Source organism: Solanum pennellii, chromosome 4, assembly GCF_001406875.1.
Source record: "Solanum pennellii chromosome 4, SPENNV200".
NCBI classification, from domain to species: domain Eukaryota; kingdom Viridiplantae; phylum Streptophyta; class Magnoliopsida; order Solanales; family Solanaceae; genus Solanum; species Solanum pennellii.
The window spans coordinates 69930287-69952743 of record NC_028640.1 but is presented as its reverse complement, the minus strand read 5'-3'; the positions used below and the strand labels follow the sequence as shown (position 1 = coordinate 69952743).

Here is a 22457-nt window from a genome sequence, read left to right as displayed (position 1 = left end):
CTTGCTAATTAAAAGTAATATATGAAATAATATTTGAAAAAATAATGCACCTCAAAGCTTACAAATATTGTAACATTTCTTCCACTAATTCTCTACCAAAGATGACTACAAAATAACAAACAATTTTAGTGTGATTTTATAGTGTTAATGTAACCTTTCACATTAAATAATTAGAAGTTATGAATATGAAAGGTTTAAAAGGTTATGAATATGAAAGGTTTGAGGGTTATGAATATTATTAATACTAATTTAAGAATAGAATTTATATAATTAAAGAGGTATAAGTTTATAAAAAAAATAATTGAAAAAAATAAGAAAAAAATGTCAAGTAAAAGAAAAAAATAAGAAAAAATGAATGGAGGTCATAGAGAGGTGCCACATCACCTCCTCTATGATCCTCATTTATATATATATATAGATTATTACATATCGAATGTTTGTCATATATAACGTTTAGGATCATCATTTTTTCCTAACATTAATGATTTGTTCTTTTTTTTCCCATAAATTTTCCTTGTAAAAAGGCTCAAATATGTCAACGAACTTTTAGAAAAGTCTCATTTATGTCATCAGTTAAAAATTTGTTCATTTATACCATTACTGTTAAAGAAAAAAACTCATTATGTCATTATTTTTTAACAATGATTTTGCAAAATCATTTGTCATCTATTTTTTTAATAAAAAAATAAAAAAAAATTATTTTTTATTCAGAATTTTATATTTTTTATTAAAAAAATTGATGACATGACCGAATTACAATTGATCACGTGTCAAAAATGTTTTTGCAAAATCACTGTTAAAAAATAATGGCATGAATGAGCCTTTTCTTGAACGGTAATGGCATAGATGAGCCAAACTTTTAACGGATGACATAAATGAGTCTTTTCTAAAAATTCGGTGATATACTTGAGTCTTTTTACTTTTTTTAAAATGGGGCCCCAAAATATATAGGGCCCAAGCGTTGGCTTTAATGGCCTATGGGTTAAGACGACCCTATTAGTAAAGAGTGTTGAACCGAACTAAGCCACAAAAAAATAAAAGTGATCAAAATAAGTCACTATTTTAGAAAATAACTAAAATAGGCTTAGTGGAAGAAAAAAATTTACTTTATCCAATATTTCAAACGTTTTCCGTTAGTTCATAACGGGTATATTTTAATATATAACGAAATTATTTCTTACACTTAATAAAATGTAAGTTTTTAAAGTGAAATTTTTTCTTACGCTTTATAAAGTGGAAGAAAAACTTATATTTTACAAAGAGGAATATTTTTCAAGTTTTGCTCTCTTTACGATGTTTTTGTAGTGTTTATCATACAATTATATTGATTTGACATATCATAAAAATTAAAAAATTAATAACCGATATCATATATTTCTTTCATCAATTTATAAAAGAATAGGGTATAAATAGTACTATTATGATTATAGTTGAAAAATACCTACTTCATTTTCAACACAAGGACAAGCAAATTTTTGAGATGATTATCCATAATGACGAATCGTTGATCGACTTTTTGAGGGTTTCAAATAATTACATAGATCAAATCAAGTTAACAATACTTAAAATCTATGTTAGAAAGGAGCCTAAGACTAGCCAACAATGTTCTTCTTTATCGGTTGATGTTCATCCCCAATTAGAAAATCATAATAGCGTTGGTGAATTTTCAATAACTCAATCTACTAATTTTCTAACATGAATCATTATCAAAATATTCTTACCAATCGGTTTGATTTTGATTTGAACGGAACTATCAAAGAAAGTGACTGGTAATGCTCAATAATTATATTTCGATTATTATTTGTTCATTTATCAATTATTTATTAATTATTATTATTTATTAATTATTATTATTATAATAATAATAATAATTATTAGTAGTAGTAGTATATATTTTGTGGCGGTTTACTTCAGCAAGATAGGAATATTGCTCTAAGTTATAGACTAGATATTTATTTTGGTTAGTCCTCACAATTTAAAATGACAAAAGTTGGGACATTCTCAAATTTTCACGTCTCGCCTATTTTTTATGCAAAGGGTTATCAGTATGTCCAACACTTGAATTTTTATTTAAGCAAGTTAATAGCATGTGATATATATTTATATATATATTTTTACATATGTAAGGAAATATCTCAATTGTACGACATACAAAATTAAAGCATCATAAGCAGAGCAAAACTTGAAAAAATATTTCTCTTTGTAAAATGTAAGTTTTTCTTCCACTTTATAAAGTGAAAGAAAAACTTACATTTTTTAAAGTGTAAGAAATAGTTCCATTATATATTAAAATATATCCGTTATGAACTAACGAAAAACGTTTAGAATATTGGATAAAGTGATTTTTTTCTTTCACTAAGCCTATTTTAGTTACTTCCTAAAATAATGGCTTATTTTGGTCTTTTTTTTTTGGATAATGCACAAGTACCCCCTCAACCTATGCCCAAAATCTCAGAGACACACTTATACTATACAAAAGTCCTATTACCCCCTGAACTTATTTTATTAACAATATTCTACCCCTTTTTGACCTATGTGGCACTATCTTGTGGGCCCAACACTGTTTGACTTTTTCTTTCAAACTAATGCCACGTAGATCTAAAAGGGGTAGAAAATTACTCACAAAATAAGTTCAGGGGGGTAATACGACCTTAGTATAGTATAAGTGTGTCTCTGAGATTTCGGACATAAATTGAGGGAGTACTTGTGCATTTTCCCTTTTTTTAGCTTATTTTGATTTCCAACTCATTAATAAACACCTGATTTTTAAAAAGAGAAAAAATATGTATGAATCCTACAAGTATTTGAACTAACATTACATATTTTCTCTATTATGTGTTATAGGCGGTGGAGAAAATATTACCACCTTCTTATTATCAACATTTAGACAACAAGGGCAAATTTGCTCATGAAGTATTAACAGAGCAACACTCAAATTTGAGAATACAAGGAAAAAAATGGATGAACGATACATCAACTCTATGAACAATTATAGCAACACTCATCGTCACCGTCACATTTGTTGCATCAATTATATTTCTAGAAATAAAAAACTGCGAAAACGCGCTTCTCATGTTGTATGCCTCTATAGAAGCAATGATGTTGAGTTTTTGTTGTGCTCTGTATTTTGTGTTGAAGGATAGTGAAATGGTGTTTATAGTAGTTGTATTGTTACCTATTTTAGCTTTTCAACATTGGCGATGTCCGTTAATTAATCATTTGTTTTCTCTAGTTAAGAGAACAAAATTTATGCATTGAAGGCATAGATTGATGATGTATATATGTAGCATTGTAAATACATGTTATTTTATTTTATTTTTTTATATATTTAAACTTTGATCGAAATTATTGTAACATACCAAACTTTGAAAAGGACCTTTTACCCCCTTACACTATTTAATAGTGTATTTTAAAGGTATATATATATATCCACGTGGACATAATTTTTTTTATATAATTATAAATAGTAATGTGTCCACGTAAACACACAATACTCTCTCGGGATATAGTATCAGGACTTTGTTCTTGGTGTGACATTTTTTATAGTTTGAGAACCTGCCTATGTTTTAAGTGCGCATGAACTAAATTTTTTATGTCAGCTTAGTTCAAAAAACTGCCTACATAATCATTTTTTCAAAAGCCCAAACCATTTTTTAATCCATATTAGTCCTATCAAGGAGAAAAACATCTTTAATAAAGACCTCTTGCATAGTTGTATAACATAATTATCTCCACTAGGGGCGTATAAAATTGAACTAAAAATCGAATTAAATCGTAAATCGAAAAAAAAAATCGACAAGTGATTTATTTTAACTTGGTTTGGTGTTAGGAAAAAATCCGACAATATTTGGGTTGGTTTGGTTTCACGTAAAAAAAAACGAGACCAAACCAACCCGACATTATATATAATTTTAAAATTTTATTTTCTACGTAAAAATACTTATTTTGATATAGTTTTTAAATATCTCTTGTACCTTTTTCATAGTTTTTATCTTTTAATATATTTATTTCATGTTTGAAAGTTAGAATTCTTAATAATCTAATAAAGATTATAGTCCATACATGTTGGTAACTATAACAAAGTTTAAATAAAAATCAATTTAGTACTAATGCAAAAGAAAATCAATAATATTGAATATTTTTTTTTTAGTTTTACATAGATTTAGATAAATAAAATACATGATCTAGTTTTACTTCTTTTAATATTTAGTCATGTAACTAATACTTACTAAACTTATTTTAGCATGATTTAGTACTTTAAATAATGATCAATTTTATTATGACTTATTAATTTGCATTATTTTTTTACGCGATATTATTATTTTTTTGTTGGATATTTTAGTGTCTTTAATCATATCATATTTTTTGTTATTTTCTTGAAAAATAACTTGGATAGTTGCATTTTGGTAGGACTAAATAAATATTTGAAGTACAAGTAAATTATATGTTTGTATCAAAACTTTATTGGAAAAACCCGAAAATTAAAAAAAAAAAACGAAAATCCAAAAAAACCCCGAAAAATCCGAAGAAACCCGAAGATGAAAAACCCAAGTTTTATTGGTTTGGTTTATAAATTTAAAAATCCGACACAAATAATTTAGTTTGATATTTGAAAAATTCGAACCAACCCGGTCATGTACACCCCTAGTCTCCACAACATTAAATCTATACCTTTGGACAACATTTGTAAGAAGATTATCATGATTAAGGGGTTGAGTAGGTCTAAAATGAGTCCTCAATTATATTCTTATCGATTTTAGTTATATAAGTATTTAAAAATTTATCAGATTTGATCTCTTTAATAGACATTACAAATTTTAGACGTATTTAAAAACATATTAGGTTTAATCCTTTAATATATATATTTATCATTTTTTTGTTCTTTCAGTATTCAAAAACTAATCAATTCCGTTCTATGTTCCCTTTTTATTATAGATATGCTTAGATTTATATTTACGAAATTCTTACCTCATGAAATAAAAATTTAACTCATCTTTTTACGGTTGTTTCTCTTACTTTTTTTAAAATTACTCTTATAAAAAGAACCCTAACACCAATGATTTAAATCTGACAAATTTTCTATATTTAAAGGACTAAAATCGGTAAATGAAATAAAAATTTTAAGTCATCTTTTTACGGTTGTTTCTCTTACTTTTTTAAAAAATTACTCTTATAAAATGAACCCTAACACCAACGATTTAAATCTGACAAATTTTCTATATTTAATGGACTAAAACCGGTAAATGTATATTATAGGATCAAACTTAATAAGTTTTTGCATACTTAAAGAACTAGAATCGGTTAGTGTATTTATTTAAGGGACCAAACCTGATAAGTTTTATGAATACTTAAAGAATTAAATTTGGTAAGTGTATAGTTAGGAGACCATTTTAGACCTACTTCTACAGAAAATTGACTATTTATGACATTTTCTTCCATATAAATAAGACGGATGTTACTCGTAAATGGAAATAAAATTTAGGGTGGAAATTGATAAAAAATGTATCTTCAGTGGTATAGTTTACAACTAGTATACGTATCCGTGTGTTGCACGAATATTTTAAAATATGATAATATTTTAAATTAAAACAATTATTAAGATTTATTATTCATTTAGTAATTGTGTAGCTTAAAAATAATGATACAAATAATTAACTTAATTATTCAAACAGTATTATTATACAATTTAGTTTTTATAATATTTAAATATTATTTTATTTAATTAGGTATTTACACATATCACTTTTTTCTTCTATCTAATATACATATAATTATTTAATTTGGTATATTTGAAATTTATTTAAGACTTATGTAACAACTATTGTGATATTTTTAAAAGTTTATAAATTTGTTTTTTTTACTCTTTTATCCTATTTATAATTGTTTAAATTATTAAGAATGATAAAAATCCTAAAGTATTTATAAATTATATTTTTTTTAAAACAAAATATTTATTAATTTAACATAATAGTACTCAAGGACAAAGATGTATAAATATTTGAACTGTTTTATGACATTAAAATAATTAAAAATAAATACAGAGCACATAATAATAGTTATATATATATAAAAATAGATTTTACAAATGCCCTAATACTTAAACCGACCCGATTCGAAACATATAAATTAAAATTGAAGCGGCAAAATAAGAATTGTTAAACCCTAAACCCTAGTTACTCTGCTAAAGCTTTATCACCTCCACACTTCTCCTTTCACCTGTAGCATCTTTGAAGAACTCAGAAGATACAAAAATTGATTTTGAAAGAGGCTAATTAAGTTTCAATTCATATACATATTCAGAAAAAAATGTCATTTGATGGGAGTTTTCGTGTGGATTATGAGCTGCAGAGGTTCCTTACTCGGTGCCCTGAACTTGCTTCGTTATCCCAATTCGATTACTTGTTAATCAAGGTGCTGAAAATCTTATAATTTTGACTGTTTTTTGTGTTAACTATCTTTTTTGAGTATGAAAGTTTCAACTTTTATTGTTGATAGGGTGATAAAGTTACAGAAGAAGAAGTGGTGAATGCTGTGGGAGAAATTGTGATACATCCGAAATATACAATCCATTTAATTGGATGTTTTCGCCCGCTAGCTCGGAGAATTGTGGACAGAGCTGTTTCGTTGCTTAGTTTGGTACCAAATTTGAGGTGCAACAATGATGAGGGTGAGGACTTGATGGAGGTAGACCAAGAAGATGATCGCGGAGATGTTGAAGATTTAGATATTGAAGAAACTATTCATATAATTGATGTTTATGCTAAAAGAGGGAAGGGATTGAAACTTCATGAGCTAGCTTGTCTTGCTTTTTGTAGAGCTTATGATTTGGTTCGTTCATTATTGAGGTAAAACATTTTCTTATGTTTGATTCTGGAATCAAATGAACATTGTTATTTCTTGTAAAGAATGTATCAAACGGAATATGGATGCGCTAAATCATAAGTCAATAATCCACATCCTTGTGTGCTGACTTATCAAGTACGGAGTATTTTTTATTTAGCTTTTCTGCGGTAATCAAGGACAATATTGCATACCTATGAGTTGCTTATGCATTTCTGTATCAATTGTTACAGTAACAGCTAACAGGTGTTCCTTGGCACAGGTCTGTCTTGGGTTATTTTGAGTTTGCTCCCCCTCCATTTGAAAGGATTAGACAGAGAAAATCAGTTATCGAAGCAGTTTTTCTGGTATTTTCTTTCTTAATATTGAACTTTTGCTCCATAATTTTCTATTTAATTCTCATTCTGAATTTGTCTTCCTCCTGTCTCGTCCTTAAGAGGTAATTTTTTGATGCATTCCTCTCCATTGTTTTCTCCTTCCCCCAATGCAACGGTTTGGTTGTGTTATTTATCTACCAGATTGTAGATGTTAGATTGGTCCTGAGTTATGAGGATATTGGTGAATTGTAGCTTGGAACAATGATCAAAATTTGAGGATATTGTTTTTTCTTGATTTTACACAATTTTAATATGAAGCCAATTTTGAATTGATATAGGAGTGTGGCGTGACCTTGGGTATGAGTAATATTTGTTGTATCCAAGTATTGGCGTAACCTGGAGTTTGTTTCTTTTAATAGTCATTTTTGCTTCAAATTTGGTTATCGTTGAATGTTTTTTGCTACCCTTGCTGGTAATGAGATATGTGTGGCAATACATGCCAATAACTTACCTATGGTCTATAGAGTAAGCACTTGAGATTCTGTATATCTAGAGTCTAGTCTAGGGATGGATGCTGGTGGTCTATCGAGCTATAGATTGTTTCCACATTTTTCTGAGTTAGGGAGTTAAATTAAGTACCTAATTATTATTCTGAACTCGTTTTCTTGTGCAAGTCTATGACAATAAGTTTCTGTTAGTCCTAACAATGTGGTAATGAGTTCTCCATTCCATTCAAATTTTCCTTATTTTCTGCGGTTTTCTTCTCTCTATTTTTTGGTAAAAGTATTATTTCAACCCAATTAGCATAGCAAATTTTATAAGTTGCCTAACTATTCTTTTATTAGGATGGGGGTGGTTTGCTGAATGCAATACGAGTTTCATATCGTCTCCTTCTAGCAGAGCCTGAAGTTTTTTCTACAATGTGGGACTGGTCTTGCCTTTTGAACAATATAAGTCAATTTCATGATTTCTATTTGGGTAAAAATGAAGAACCAAATAGAAGCGCGCATGACATAATATGGTGTGGGATAAGAATACTGTCAATGCTTTTGAAGTTAAATGATCGAGCTACAGCAAACTTCAATCTCTGTTCTCAAGAAGCTTATTCCTGTTTACTGCGGTAAGTTTTGCTTTCTTGTTCATTGAGTTAACGTTACATTCTTTAAAGAGACAAGTGTAACAACTGCTTGATTTAAGTCACAGCAAATCCCTAGTTTGAAAAGGCTATTGGAATCAAAGCGAGATATTTGATATCCGATGCTCTGCTAATTTCTTGGTTTATGCTCTAATTCGTGATATGAATAATATTTTGACTTCAGAGCATATGTTTTACTTTTTACTTGATTCGTGCTATTCTTCCATGCTGAGATTTTAATTATGATATGGAGCATTTCATCCTTTTATTGAATCTTGGATCTGAATCTTCTCATACGTTTCTCATGTTTGAATTGGTGTTTCAAAATCCACAGCTGGGAAGAATATTGTCAGGATGTAGCATTGGAGAAAGCAGCCTGGTATCTAGAATCCTCGCGAGAAAATAATTTTGACTTAAATGGTGGAAGCATGGGATTCAACCAATGTCGTTCATTACAATCTTCACCTTTTGATTCTTTAATTCCATCCTTGGAGAATGGACTGTTAAAGTCGGGGGACAAGAAGGTGACATGGTAAGAGCAGTCCTAAAAATAGCAATCTCTGTGATAATTTGCTTGTCAATGCGTTTAAAAATCGGCATTTGCATTGGTGATTCAGCAATTGGGGGTAGTTGGGAAGTGGGTCGTTACAAAGCGCTGTCTTTGAGATCCTTTATGTCGTCACTTTCTGGATTTCTTCTCCATGCTGCTGCTTTGTTACCTCAATAGCATTTAATGTTGATTTTTAAAAAAACATGCAGGGAATGTGGGAAACCTTTCATCTTGACTTCTGCTATGCAGAAGGGTTATGAGATGGTGTTTCTTGCTTTTAGTCAGAGGTGGCCAGTTCTTCTATATGGCCCTGCTGGTGCTGGAAAAACTGCATTGATTTCGAAGTTAGCCGAACTTCATGGGGGTCGGGGTATGTTGTTTTTGCTCCCTATGAAAATCAATCATCAATAACATATGTATATCTTTTATATGTTTTTTTTGTTGCTTGATTGTTGGCTGTGGATGCTTGGTTGAGCTTGTAAAGTTAGTATATCTCGCTTCCTAGACCAGAGGGATGTAAAAAAGTCAAAAAGACATAAACTAGTCATTAATATATAAAAAGGTTAAAGTACCTGTTATTGTTTGTTTAAGACATTGACATCTATGGAAAATGTCTAGTGTGCTCTTTTCCATCATTTTATGTGGTTAATTTGAGTCTACGTAAAGTATTTTAAAATATGCCAGCGTCCATTTGAATAATTAAGTTTTTATATTCCTTGATTGAATTATTCGGATCTCAGTCTTGTAAATGCATTTACCTTTTTACCTTTTACAATTACACACATTTTTTCTAAATTAGTTTGATTATCCGGTCTCAGTAGGACGTTCAGTCAATGATTCATGTGAAGATGTGCTTTTAAGCCTTTAACCACTGCTTTATCCACTCTACTTCCAGATTTTGCCACACATCCTACTGGCAACCACCAGTCCACGACCACCGTTAATCATCTTTATTTGTGCACCACTGTAGCCACCCCCACCCCATCACGATGACCATTCAATCGACATTATCAACCAACCAGACACCATCATACTAGCACCACCACCCCAACACATCCACCACCAACCAGTTCCACCTTCACCAATCCATTCCCATCAGTGGCCACCCGCGCCAATTAACTCTGTGAAAGAATTTAAGCATCTCATTCTAAACCATAAGGTGATATGTCAGAGTAGCCCAAGATTATTTAAACTCCTTCGAATACCCTTTGCATAATTGATACAAGTGCAGCATTCTCTAACGGCCTTCCGTGTGTATAACATGGTTCTGGGACTTGCAGTTGGATTTGATGTTTTCTCACCTCCTTTTTCCGGTATTTTTTGAAGTGAGGTCAATATGATTGAAACTAGAGTAAAGGGAGACAAATTAGGCTTCATTAGCCTACTACTGGGCCTCGAGCAATATAGGAAGAGCAGTTCCATGGTTTGAGTTGAGAGGAAGAAACCAAAATAATAGAACACGAAGAGATATTGATAGATAGATAGATCTCCTGCAACTCACAACCAACATTGCTATCAACTTTTAAGAGTGTGCTTCATCGCAGAAACATTTTTTAATATGTAAATCAAGATTTTCTTGAATATTTTCTGGATTTGGTATTTAACTGTAATATTATTTGAACTTTATAGTTAACTAAATGATGGATCATAAAAAACAAGCAGTTTTAGTTTATAGTGTTCAGATTTGGAGTTCACCCATTTGGACAAAATGTGGGTGAAGTTGAAAAGAGTGAGTATTTGATTGAAGTTAGAAAATAGCATTTGAAATACTCTTTCGAGCCAGTATTTCAAGTTTTTAAGTTGAAATGGTGGACAAAGTTGAAATCAAACATTGATTTGCAAATAATATTACATTATATGCCACTTTTATAGCCCTGATTCAGTGATTCCTAAGAAAGTGGGAGCATCTGACTTGAAAGATTTCAGACCAATTAGCCTAATTGGGAGCTTCTACGAAATCATCTCAAAGATCCTAACAGAAAGACTCAAGCGAGTTATGCCAAAGTCAGTAGATGATCAACAAATGACCTTCATAAAGGGTAGACAAATTATGGATGCCATTCTGGTGGCTAATGAATGTACATGTGAGAACCATATCCAAAGTCCCAGGAATTCTTTTCAAGTTAGACATAGAAAAAGCTTATGATCACTTGAACTCGGAATATTTGTGGAGCACACTTAGGAGGATGGGGTTTGGCAACACTTGGATAAAATGGATGAGGTTTTGTCTGACCACATTGAAGTTCTCTGTTTTGATCAATAGCTCAACATGTGCCTTTTTTTCTTCTGAGAGAGGATTGAGACAAGGCGACACCCGTTCTCCTTTTCTTTTCATCCTAGCTATGGGAGGTCTAAGTGATATGCTGAAGATCGTTCAGATTAATAACAAAATTAGGGGCTTCAAAGTGAGTGAGGGGGATTCACTCGGAGTGTCTATCTCCCATCTACAATATGTTGATGACACGTTAGTAATATGTGATGCAGAAAGTGAACAACTGAAACACTTAAGGGTTATTTTCGTTTTGTTTGAAGCAATATCTGGACTCCATATCAATTGGGAAAAGAGCTTTATTTATCCGTTGAATGAAGTACCACAGATCAGCCTCCTGGCAAACATTTTAGGTGGCAAGATAGGGGAACTTTCCACCACCTATCTTGGCATGCCTTTGGGAGCCAAGAGTAAATGTTTGAGCATCTGGAACTATGTGGTAGAAAAATGTGAACGGAAGTTGGTTAACTGGAAAAGTTAATACTTATCCTCGGGTGGTAGAGTCACACTTATCAACAGTGTTCTTGATGCAATGCCAACCTATATGATTGTCCCTTTTCCCTATGCCCGGGAAGATCATTCAGAGGCTGGACACAGTGTACACAATCTGAAGAAATTTTCTTTGGCAAGGTAATTGGGAAGGGGTTAAGAAATTCCACTTGGTTAATTGGTTAAGTGGGATGCTGTTATTTCCAACAAAAAAGAGGCAGGTCTGGGAATTAAGAATTTGAAAGCCCATAATAACAACAGATGATCAAAGCTTATGGAAGGACACTATCTTTGCAAGATATGGAAAGGAAGGATCATGGACTTCTAAGGAGGTTAATACTCCTTATGTTGTGGGTCTATGGAGAACTATTAGAAATCAGTGGCCAAGAATTTGGAGCAAACTCGGTGATTAAAGTGGGAAATGGGAGGAAAACCTTGTTCTGGAATGATATATAGATGGGACAAACACCTTTGAGACAACAGTTCCCAGACATTTACATCCTCAATCAGCAGAAAATGGCTACAATTTTAGAAGTCAGAAATGAACAAGGATGCAACCTGATTTTTAGAAGGTTCCTCAATGACTGGGAAGTGGAGAGAATGACTCAGTTCTATAATACCTTGGAACAAGCCAAGAACCTCACTTGTGAGGAAGACAAATTAACATGGAAGCTGGAGGAAGATGGCAAGTTCAAGGTGAAATCAGCCTACAAATTACTAGACATTTCAACCGAAACCAAGGAGTTGTGGCCTTGGAAGATGATCTGTAAAGGGAAGATACAACATAAGGTGGCTTACTTCACATGACTTGTTGCAAGACAATCTGTTCTGACTTAGAATAACTTAATAAAAGAGGAAAGGACTTAAGCTCCAGATGTTTTTTTTGTGAATCTGAGACAGACAATAAGCCATCTTTTTTCGCATTATAATGTGACTAAGAAACTATGGAAGTATTTCATTAACCGGAGAGGTATCATATGGACCATGCCTAGAAATACTGCAGAAATCCTAGCATGTTGGAATAGAGATGGAAATCAGTCCGGACACAAGGAGAGATGAAATATTGTCCTTGCCTGCATCTGGTGGACAAATATGGAATGAGAGAAATCAGAGATGTTTTGAGAACAAGAGCATCCCTTTCCAAAGCATCAAAATGAATTTCTTAGTAACCTTTTACTTTTGGTGTATCCAGTCTATTCCCAAGGATCGGGGGCTCATCACCCTATTCTTAGATAGTTTATGAGCGAGATAGGTGTTTAGATTCTTTTTGGTAAACCCTCTATACTTTTGATGTAATTACTACATGAGTTCACTATTGGTGTACTTCTATGTTTATAATACCAGTTAACTTTCTCAAAAAATAAATAAATTACATTATATGCAAATGGCATCTGTTTTCATAATATATATTGAGATTCAAACATCTTAATCTTTTAAAAAATCTAACGTGGTCTTAATGTTGCTAAATGTGGTTTAAGCTTCTGCTCATGAAGTCAAAATTAGTAAAACTGTACTGAAGTGGCATCTGATAGGGTAGCTAATTTGCTTCTCATACATTCATAAATACCTCAATCCAAGTGAAGTCCCAAGTCTTCAATAACCAGCAGGGTAAGAACCTTAACATTTTCAAAATTTCCCTTCCCCAGATTTAGTAACACATGCCCCATGTATTTTCTTCAATTGGTCCTTCATTTTCTCTTCTATGTTTATCGAACTTTTTATTGGACTATTGGTCCACTGTTGATATGGCACAATTTGAGGAACACAGTCGTTTTCACATTCTTGAACATATATATTGCAAAAGACTCGTTATGTCTTTCACAATCTGAACGTGGTACCATCACTCGATATGAATTTCAGTTGACATTTCAGATTTGGAATTCATTTATCCTGTAATAAAATTTTCAAAATTTTTAGTTGGATAGACATTTGATTTCAAAGTTCGAATGTGTACTTGTACAACATGTGAGTATGATTATCTAGCCATGCATTTCAATAAACGGCTAACAACGCTTTTGCTAATGGTGCTTTGAAAAAGCCCTTGGTCCATTCTGTCTGTGCCTGCTGTTTTCTTGTTGATAAATTTTCAAAAATACAGTTCTATTCCTTCACATGGATGAACAAGTTGATGGCAAGATGTTAGTTGGAACTTACGTCTGTACGGAGCAACCTGGTGAATTCAGATGGCAGCCTGGTTCACTTACCCAGGTTTCTTACTCGTTTGAGATATTAATAGGTGCTTCGTCATTCCTACCTTGTCATGGAGTGATGATTATTATGATGTGCAGGCTGTTTCCAATGGGTTCTGGGTTGTCTTTGAGGATGTCGATAAAGCGCCTCCTGATGTTCAATGCATCTTATTGCCTCTGTTAGAAGGCGCAACTTCATTCTTCACTGGGCATGGAGAGGTATTTTGCAATGTTATATTTGCCTGTTTTTGAAGATTTATTGTTATCATGCTTTATCCTTTGTTGCTTGACTGCATGCTGTTCTGTCTGAATTTTCTAATTAGATTGATACGTTTATGGTTGTAATATCTTTACTCAATCTGACTTTACAATCTGTTAAAAACATAATATGAAAGTAAGTGGTGGCCTACTGCTTTTTTTGTGCAGTTTTGTATAGCTCTTCAACTAGCTTCTTGGAAACATCTATTTTATTTCAAGTTAATTAGTTGTTTGATTTTTTTTGTAAATTTCAACCATTTATATGGAGTGCTATTGCACATCTCTTAATAACATTTTTCTTATGCTTATTAATGCACATCTAAATCAATTTGATAGTGATTTTGAGTGACCATGTTGATGATTGAAAAGTCAATAATTTTCTGTAGTCTTTACATCTGAATATTAGTGAAATTCTTTTTCCTTTTTAAGTTACTATTGAATGGACAACTTGTAATTTTCTAACTTGTGGTAACTATATCTTTCCTGTAAGGAATATATTCAGTAGTGTTTTACCCATCATTATGCATATTGCATTTCTTGACAAATCCATGTTTAGAGACTCTGTGCGCATTTCTTTCTTCTGTATCCTGGCTGGTAAGTTGGTTAAATAGATGATATTGCTGTTTGCCACTGCAAATTATTGTTTCCAAAGCTAGGCCCTTTGTTGGCTTTCATGTGCTGATTGTTCCTTGCATCCTAGCATATATCACAAGTTGATTGGTGAAATGCTATATTGCTTCTCGTGCATATTACTCTGACGATGAAAGAACAATAATACGTGTGAACCACTGCAGGGAATCCGGGTCCATGAAGGTTTTCGGTTATTTTCCACGATGACAAGCACTAAGCTAGATATATCTATGGAAGGTTGGTATCATGACTCATAAATTCTGGTTTTCTTATCCACTCTGTATGTACCTAACAATTTTTTTTAACATTCTGCTTATATGTGTCTGATATTTTCCTACTTGCTAGTATTTGGAATCTGTTGTTAGTGCCCCCCACCCTATTTGTAAATATCAGCACACGCTCATGGTTTCGATGCTTGGTGAGAATTAGATTCTGTTTTGTAGTTTTTCTGATACTTGGTAGGTGAACATTTTTTGCTGCTTGAGAGTCTCTCAAACTGGTCGACTTTCTTCCTACATGTTGGCACTTCGATAAAATTTAAGTGGAAGTGGGTTTGGGTCTTCGAAGTTCTCAAAGTACTTTCCAAGATACCTTCACTACTGTGTTAGTCACTTGTGTCTTTGGACGGTCTGGTCTTCTCCAACAATTGTGAGTACCAGTTGTTTGCAGCGTTGTCAAACTTTGAGGGAGGCAAGCTCCAAATTAGAACTGACAAGATTATGGTGTATGGCAACTACAAGCTTGTCCTTAGAATGTTCCAATTTTTTTTGTAGCTTCTGTTAAAGGTGAGATGTCTCTAATGACCCTTTGCCATGGTACTGACACAATTTTTGCTGTTTATGTTACTGATTTCGATAGGACTTCACTTTATTGGAAAATTTAGATCTTGTTATCTATTTTACCCTTCTCATTGTTTTGGGTTACTTTCCCTTATTAGTTGAAAGTGGCATTATTCTTTAATAGGTAAGAGTTCTGTTAGTGCGCTTTGGCGGAGAGTGATGATTGCACCTTCAAGTCATCAGGACTTGCTGAAGATTGTGAACAAGTGGTATCCAGAATTGGAGTCTCTGGCAGCAGAACTTATTGGTATGATATGTCTATTTGTTCTTGATAGGTTGTCTACCTCTACAATATCTATTTAAATCCGTGGTTGCATCTTGCAGGAACATTTGATAGAGTTAATGAGCTAGTAGGATGTCATTTTGGAAATGGTGCCTTTCTAGGTTCTCATGGAAGGTTTTCACTAAGGTAAGCTCTGTCATGACCCTCATCTGAATCTGTAGAATATTGTCGGCTTTAACCATGCGTATGAATTGCAGAGATCTTCTCAAATGGTGCAAGAGAATTGCAGGTTTAGGTTTTCATTTTGGCGGGGATGGTCTTTCAGTTTATGCACGTGAAAACATATATAAGGAGGTCTAACATGATAACTAATGCTCATTTCATTTTTCTTTGCTAAATATTTCAGTTATGCTAAAAAGGTTGATGATTTGACTTTGTAGGCTGTAGACATCTTTGCTGCCTTCTCAACAGCTGAAAAACGGTTGGCTATAGTGAAAGAGATAGCTAAAATGTGGTCAGTAGGATCCGTGGAGACTTTATATCCCATTAATAGGCCTGTTGTTCAGGTATTTGGTATTTTGTAATGTGATATTTTCATTGCTGTATCAGCTTCGTTTTCTTATTTGCAATGCTCTGCAGGAACTGGCGTCTGAGCTACGTATAGGGAGGGTTGTCCTTAAGCGCAGCCACAGGGTTGTGAGTGAAAAATTTCTGAACTATTTTGTTCGTTTTTTTTTTGATAAAGCTTGATATTTTCTGTTGCGCCTTTCTGAATTTATTTATGATTGTTATAGACCTGGGAAGAGAAGAAGCGGTTCGTTGAGATTCGTAATTTAATCCACGTTCTTGAGAGAATAGCTTGCTCTGTTAAGTATAATGAGCCAGTTCTTTTGGTGGGTGAAACTGGTACAGGGAAAACCACTCTTGTACAGAGTCTTGCATCGAGACTTGGTCAAAAACTTACAGTCCTGGTATGTTAGATAAAGATCTATGAGCAATAAGATTTAAATTTGCATTTGACAGCTTCACTGAACGACATATTATTTTGCAGAATTTGAGTCAGCAAAGTGATATAACTGATTTGTTGGGTGGATTCAAACCAATTGATGCTCAGTTCATCTGTATACCCCTTTATAAGGAGTTTGAGAACCTATTTACTACTACATTTTCTTCCAAGGTAATTTTCGAGATTTTACTTTTCTTAATGTTTTTCTCGTCCTGCTTAAACAATATTACAATCTATTGTTTCAGGAGAATGGAGATTTTCTTGTACGTTTAAGAAAGTTTGTTTCTGAAAGGAATTGGAAGATGTTATTAGGTGGATTTCAGAAAGGTGTCCGAAAGATAATTGAAATAGGAAGATCTGGGTCCGGTACAAAACGGAAGAGACCTTTGGGTGATGAACTGATAAAGGCTTGGGAAACCTTTTCCCTGAAATTAGATAAAGCACGTATGCAGATTGGTGCTACTGGTGGAATGATATTTTCTTTTGTTGAAGGAGCTTTTATTTCTGCACTTAAGAATGGTGAATGGATACTGCTTGATGAGGTGAACTTGGCTCCTCCGGAGACCTTGCAGCGAGTTATCGGTGTACTTGAAGAAGAGACTGGATCTCTTTGTTTGACTGAAAGGGGTGATGTTGATTATGTAAATAGACACCCGAACTTCCGCATATTTGCCTGCATGAATCCTGCAACTGATGCGGGGAAGAGAGACTTGCCTGTATCGTTAAGGAGTAGATTTACAGAATATTTTGTTGATGATTTGTTGGATGATGAAGACCTTTCTTTGTTTATTAGTCAGTTTATTGATGAGGATCATTCAAATAGAGAACTAGTTAGTAAAATTGTGCAGTTCTATAAAGCAGCCAAGAAGCAATCTGATGATAAATTACAGGATGGTGCTAACCAGAAGCCCCAATATAGTTTAAGGTCTCTTTACCGTGCACTAGAATACACAAAAAAAGCAAAGAGAACTTTTGGTCTTGCAAAAGCCCTTTATGATGGTTTTTGTATGTTTTTTCTGATTGCATTAGATGAGCCAAGTGCTAAATTAATGAACCAATTGATTACTACATATTTGTTAGAGGGCAAAATACCTCCACAGATTTCCTTTGATGCTTACTTGTTAGATAGAGGAAACTCAGGGTCTGATGATTTGACAGAGAGCTATGTTTTGACCAAGAGTGTCAAGGAGCATATTAGAAACTTGGCGCGTGCCATATTTGTTGGAAGATACCCAGTTCTGCTTCAGGGGCCAACATCTAGTGGAAAGACGAGCCTTGTCCAGTATCTTGCTGCGATCACCGGTCATGAGTTTGTGAGGATCAATAATCATGAACACACTGATCTACAGGAGTACCTGGGTTCCTATGTCACTGATGCGAATGGGAAGCTTGTCTTTCATGAGGGTGCACTTGTTAAGGCGGTTCGAAACGGTCATTGGATAGTTCTAGATGAGCTGAACCTTGCCCCATCGGATGTGTTAGAAGCTTTGAACAGGTTGCTAGATGATAACAGAGAGCTTTTTGTCCCTGAGTTGTGTGAAACTGTTCGGGCACACCCAAACTTCATGCTGTTTGCCACTCAAAATCCACCTACCTTATATGGTGGACGCAAAATTCTCTCACGAGCATTTCGCAACCGTTTCGTGGAGATCCATGTCGATGAAATTCCAGAAGATGAGTTGAGCACAATATTGACCAATAGGTGTGAAATTCCAGAAAGCTATTCTAGGAAAATGATTGCTGTCATGAAGGAACTGCAATTGCATAGGCAGAGTACTAAAATTTTTGCTGGAAAACATGGTTTCATTACTCCACGCGATCTGTTTCGTTGGGCTAATCGTTTCAGGGAATTTGGGAAGTCCTACGAAGACCTAGCTCGTGATGGTTATTATTTGATGGCTGAGAGACTGCGAGATAATGACGAGAAAAAAGTTGTCCAGGCAGTTTTGGAACAGCAGTTGCGGGTTAGACTTGCTGAAGATGATATGTACAAGCAGGTTTATCTCTTTTTCCTCACAACATACCTTGCGTAGTACATAGTTATAAGTTTTTCTCTTATGGTTGTTATTGATGCTGGGAGATTCTCTGATTTTATGGAGTTACCACTTTTACCTCCCTTGGCTTTTCAAAAGATATTGCAGGGAATCTCATAATGAAATTATTGTTTTGCTTGATACCGACTTCAAAATGATGAAAGAGCAAGTCTCAGCACACCCTTGTTGAGCATTGATGCAGTCCCAGAAGGGAATTACATCTCTTTTTTATTTTATCAAGTAAATAAGATTTTATGGACAATAAAAAAAAAGAGAAGAAGAATAAAATAACAAGAAAAGAGAACGTTACAGGATCATATGGTTTTCTACAAATGAACAAAATCCTTCTCAATTCCATCAAACGCTCTCCTATTTCTTTCTATTTAGGGAGGGGGGGGGGTTTCTTCCTGAATTGCTAGCAATGCTCGATATGAAATTATTTGGGTGACTGAGAGGGGGCGAGTGAGCAGATAAGGCTGCTAGTTAGACAATCTATGGTGGGGGTATAAATTGTATTCAATTAGATGGAAATTGGTGTGGGGTCATTGCTGGGTCATCATCTGGTGATTAAATTTTATTTTCAGAAGCAGCTGACAACTTTTGAAGGGCAGAAATGGTAGTTACAGGAGCTATTGCATTACAGGCACACGGGTCTTCTATTTTAGTTGACATTTGATAACTTTATGTTCTTGTTTTTTTAATCAATTACTTAGACCCTGATCAAAGGGACCTTTCCTGAAGTTGGCATGTAGTTGAATTGTCGGATCTGAGTTCCTTATCAGATTGATGTCATATTCTTTTCATTGTGAGTTCCTTATCAGATTGATGTCATATTCTTTTCATTGTGTTCTGTCACTTTTTTCAAATCAAAGCTATGTCATGATGACCTTTCAGTTTTTCTTTTTGTGGATTAACTAATTATTTAGTGAAGTTCACAGTTAATCGTCCACTGGTTATGTAGTCTGTAAGGGGGAAAAGTTCTTTGGGATTTGAGGTTTAGGAGGTATCTACAAGACCGGGTGGTTGGAGAATTTCAAAATTTGACTGGATTGCTTCACCAACTAAAAGTTCTTAACTGAAATCTTATTATTGGAATTTGTTGCAATTAAACACCCTTGCCGAGCTGCTAGCTTCTCATTGTTGTTCACCCCTTCTTCCGGTATAACCTGATACTACATATTGATTTCAACCTGATACTGTCTGGAACAAAACTAGCACCTTGATTCGGATAGGATAATTGTCGTGTGTCAGATTTGCTTTCATCTCTCTTGTGTACTTGTTTGATTATTCTTTTTTCTGATTAGTGTTAAATGCAAGATTTTTATATCGTACGATAAAGACCCTACTAGTTCACTTGGTTCTGTTACTTCTGTATATGCTCATGGTAGTATGTAAATACATAGTGCTACCAAATTGCTTGAATAAACTGAGTTATGATTTTTGGGTGCAGGAAGGAGGAGGTAGAGATAAGATCTTGGAGGTTATTAAGCATTCAGGAGTTGCAGGACAGCTGAACAAGTATGTGTTGTAAAGTAGTTTATCTTTAACTCGTACAGTGTGAGGGATAAGAAGATAGTCCTGGGATAAAATCGCGGTGTCTTGTTTGGTTGCCAAGTTTGGGATAACTTGTCCCACAATTTATACCATATTAGTGGGATAAGTTATCCCATATACATGGTGGGATACGTTATCCCACATTATCCAAGGATATTAATCATGGGATAGTTGATCCTAAGATAACTTGTTCCCAACCAAACGACCCCTAAGTTCTTTTTGGCTGGGGTTTGCTTCATTTTTTTAAATTTTTTTTGCAGAATTGTTTGGACTAGAAGTATGTGGAGGTTATACTTTCTTGTTGAGCGTTGTTACAAGCTGCGTGAACCTGTTCTCCTTGTTGGTGAAACGGGCGGAGGGAAAACTACTGTTTGCCAGCTGCTTAGTATCATTTTGGGTTCAAAATTGCACATTTTGAATTGCCATCAATATACCGAAACATCTGATTTTCTTGGGGTTAGCTTACTTTGCCCTGTTTCTTTGTTTTTTCTTTTGATTGCAATACTTGTGTTTGTTGGTCGTGGTAGATTCTATCATCCGATTTACTGTCATTGTTTATGTATTTCATGTCTTTCTTTCTTTCTATATATATCTTATGAAAATGGTTGTTTATTGATATCCTGACCAGGGTTTCTATCCTGTACGAGAAAGATCGAAAATTTCTACAGATTTCAAGCTCCTTTGCGAGAAGTTGATGCATTCCAAGGCTATTGTGAACTATCCTGGAGATACTGTATGTTTATTTTCATTCCATATTCTGGTTGAGAAGATGTTCTTTTCTTTATTAATTAGACACTGATGTTTCTTGTCACATATATGCTCCGCAGGTGATTTCTTCAGATATCAATCATGCTTCTTCCACTCTTCATAAGCTGTCTGTTATCTTATGTAGCTACAGGCAGAGTCTAGTTTGTCATCCTGATGTAACTAGTCAGGATGTCGACTACATTGGACAACTGAATTTGGACTTGGTTCAACTGTGCCAGAAATGGCAGACCATTTTTATGTGGCAAGATGGACCTCTTGTTGAAGCAATGAAGAACGGAGAGTTATTTCTTGTGGATGAAATCTCTTTAGCTGATGACAGTGTACTGGAAAGACTAAACAGTGTATTGGAGCCAGAAAGGAAACTGGTGGGTAACTTATATGGTTTAAAGTGATAGTACACAGATCATTTACATTTTAAGTCACCTTCCATCTCAAATAAGAATGCCAAAATGAAGTCTTTACTTCATTGGTTGAAATTAGTTCATACTGTATTTGTATCACAAATCTTGCATCATCTGTAAATCTCCTAGGAGGGTCTGGTGCTGTTGTTTTGATGCAACTTTTTCCACCCCATGCTGTTTATGTATGTCTAGATTTTTACAAGAGCTTGCTTATGCTTCTTGTTTGTTTGGGCGATTTTTCTACCCCATGCTGTTTATGTATGTCTAGATTTTTACATTTTTACGAGAGCTTGCTTATGCTTCTTGTTTGTTTGGGCGCGGTGTTCGCAGGTTGACTCTCCTGCTTCCTCATTACATGCCACCTTTTCTTATCTATCTTGTTACAAACTTGGCCAAATTTCTTTTGATTGTCCGTTGTTTTCCCTTACATTGGTAATTATTCATTTATTCGATATGCGGTATTTCTGCAGTCTTTGGCTGAGAAAGGAGGGTGTGATCTCCAGAAAATTACTGCTCATCCCAACTTTTTCCTACTCGCAACAATGAATCCTGGTGGTGATTTCGGCAAAAAAGAATTGTCTCCTGCCCTTCGCAATAGGTTCACGGAGATATGGGTGCCACCTATTACTGAGTTGGATGAGCTTAATAGTATTGCTCTTGAGAGGTTTGTAAATGCTAAGTTTTTATTTTCCATCAATTCCTAAAGATGGCTTGCTTGGCTCGGGTCATAAATGGTCTTGTTTGATTTGACAAACTTCGTTTTGCAGCATTTCAAACACAAGCTTTAGTGTGCTGGTAGATCTTATGATGAAATTTTGGGAGGTATGCAGCTTCCTTGTATTATATAACCTTAGTTTGTCATAAAGGCTTGCATGCATGCACAGCCAGTTCCACTTTTATCCACGCGCTGGTCGGGCTTATAGCACTCGAAATATCTAGAGCTATACGTTGGTTGT

General features: G+C 34.0%; 1 protein-coding gene across 5 annotated transcripts in view; it reads left to right on the top strand.

Moving 5' to 3' along the window:
* The first annotated feature begins 6173 nt into the window (after positions 1 to 6173).
* LOC107017615 (midasin) overlaps positions 6174 to 22457 on the top strand; it is a 46027-nt gene continuing 29743 nt past the window's right edge. For 3 of the 5 annotated variants that reach the window (XM_015217795.2, XM_015217794.2, XM_015217793.2), the window contains exons 1-23: positions 6174 to 6411; positions 6496 to 6845; positions 7103 to 7187; positions 8003 to 8277; positions 8627 to 8824; positions 9052 to 9212; positions 13699 to 13808; positions 13889 to 14008; positions 14842 to 14914; positions 15641 to 15763; positions 15841 to 15925; positions 15997 to 16093; positions 16180 to 16305; positions 16379 to 16435; positions 16534 to 16710; positions 16791 to 16916; positions 16991 to 18742; positions 20229 to 20296; positions 20593 to 20788; positions 20961 to 21065; positions 21160 to 21465; positions 21972 to 22165; positions 22269 to 22323. In XM_015217795.2, coding sequence (XP_015073281.1) covers positions 6307 to 6411; positions 6496 to 6845; positions 7103 to 7187; positions 8003 to 8277; positions 8627 to 8824; positions 9052 to 9212; positions 13699 to 13808; positions 13889 to 14008; positions 14842 to 14914; positions 15641 to 15763; positions 15841 to 15925; positions 15997 to 16093; positions 16180 to 16305; positions 16379 to 16435; positions 16534 to 16710; positions 16791 to 16916; positions 16991 to 18742; positions 20229 to 20296; positions 20593 to 20788; positions 20961 to 21065; positions 21160 to 21465; positions 21972 to 22165; positions 22269 to 22323 — 4944 coding nt within the window. In that variant the 5' untranslated portion in view covers positions 6174 to 6306. Of the gene's footprint in view, positions 6412 to 6495; positions 6846 to 7102; positions 7188 to 8002; positions 8278 to 8626; positions 8825 to 9051; positions 9213 to 13698; positions 13809 to 13888; positions 14009 to 14841; positions 14915 to 14955; positions 15463 to 15640; positions 15764 to 15840; positions 15926 to 15996; positions 16094 to 16179; positions 16306 to 16378; positions 16436 to 16533; positions 16711 to 16790; positions 16917 to 16990; positions 18743 to 20228; positions 20297 to 20592; positions 20789 to 20960; positions 21066 to 21159; positions 21466 to 21971; positions 22166 to 22268; positions 22324 to 22457 lie in introns of those variants that run through there. The other 2 variants (XM_027916443.1, XM_027916444.1) reach the window with 2 other exon arrangements.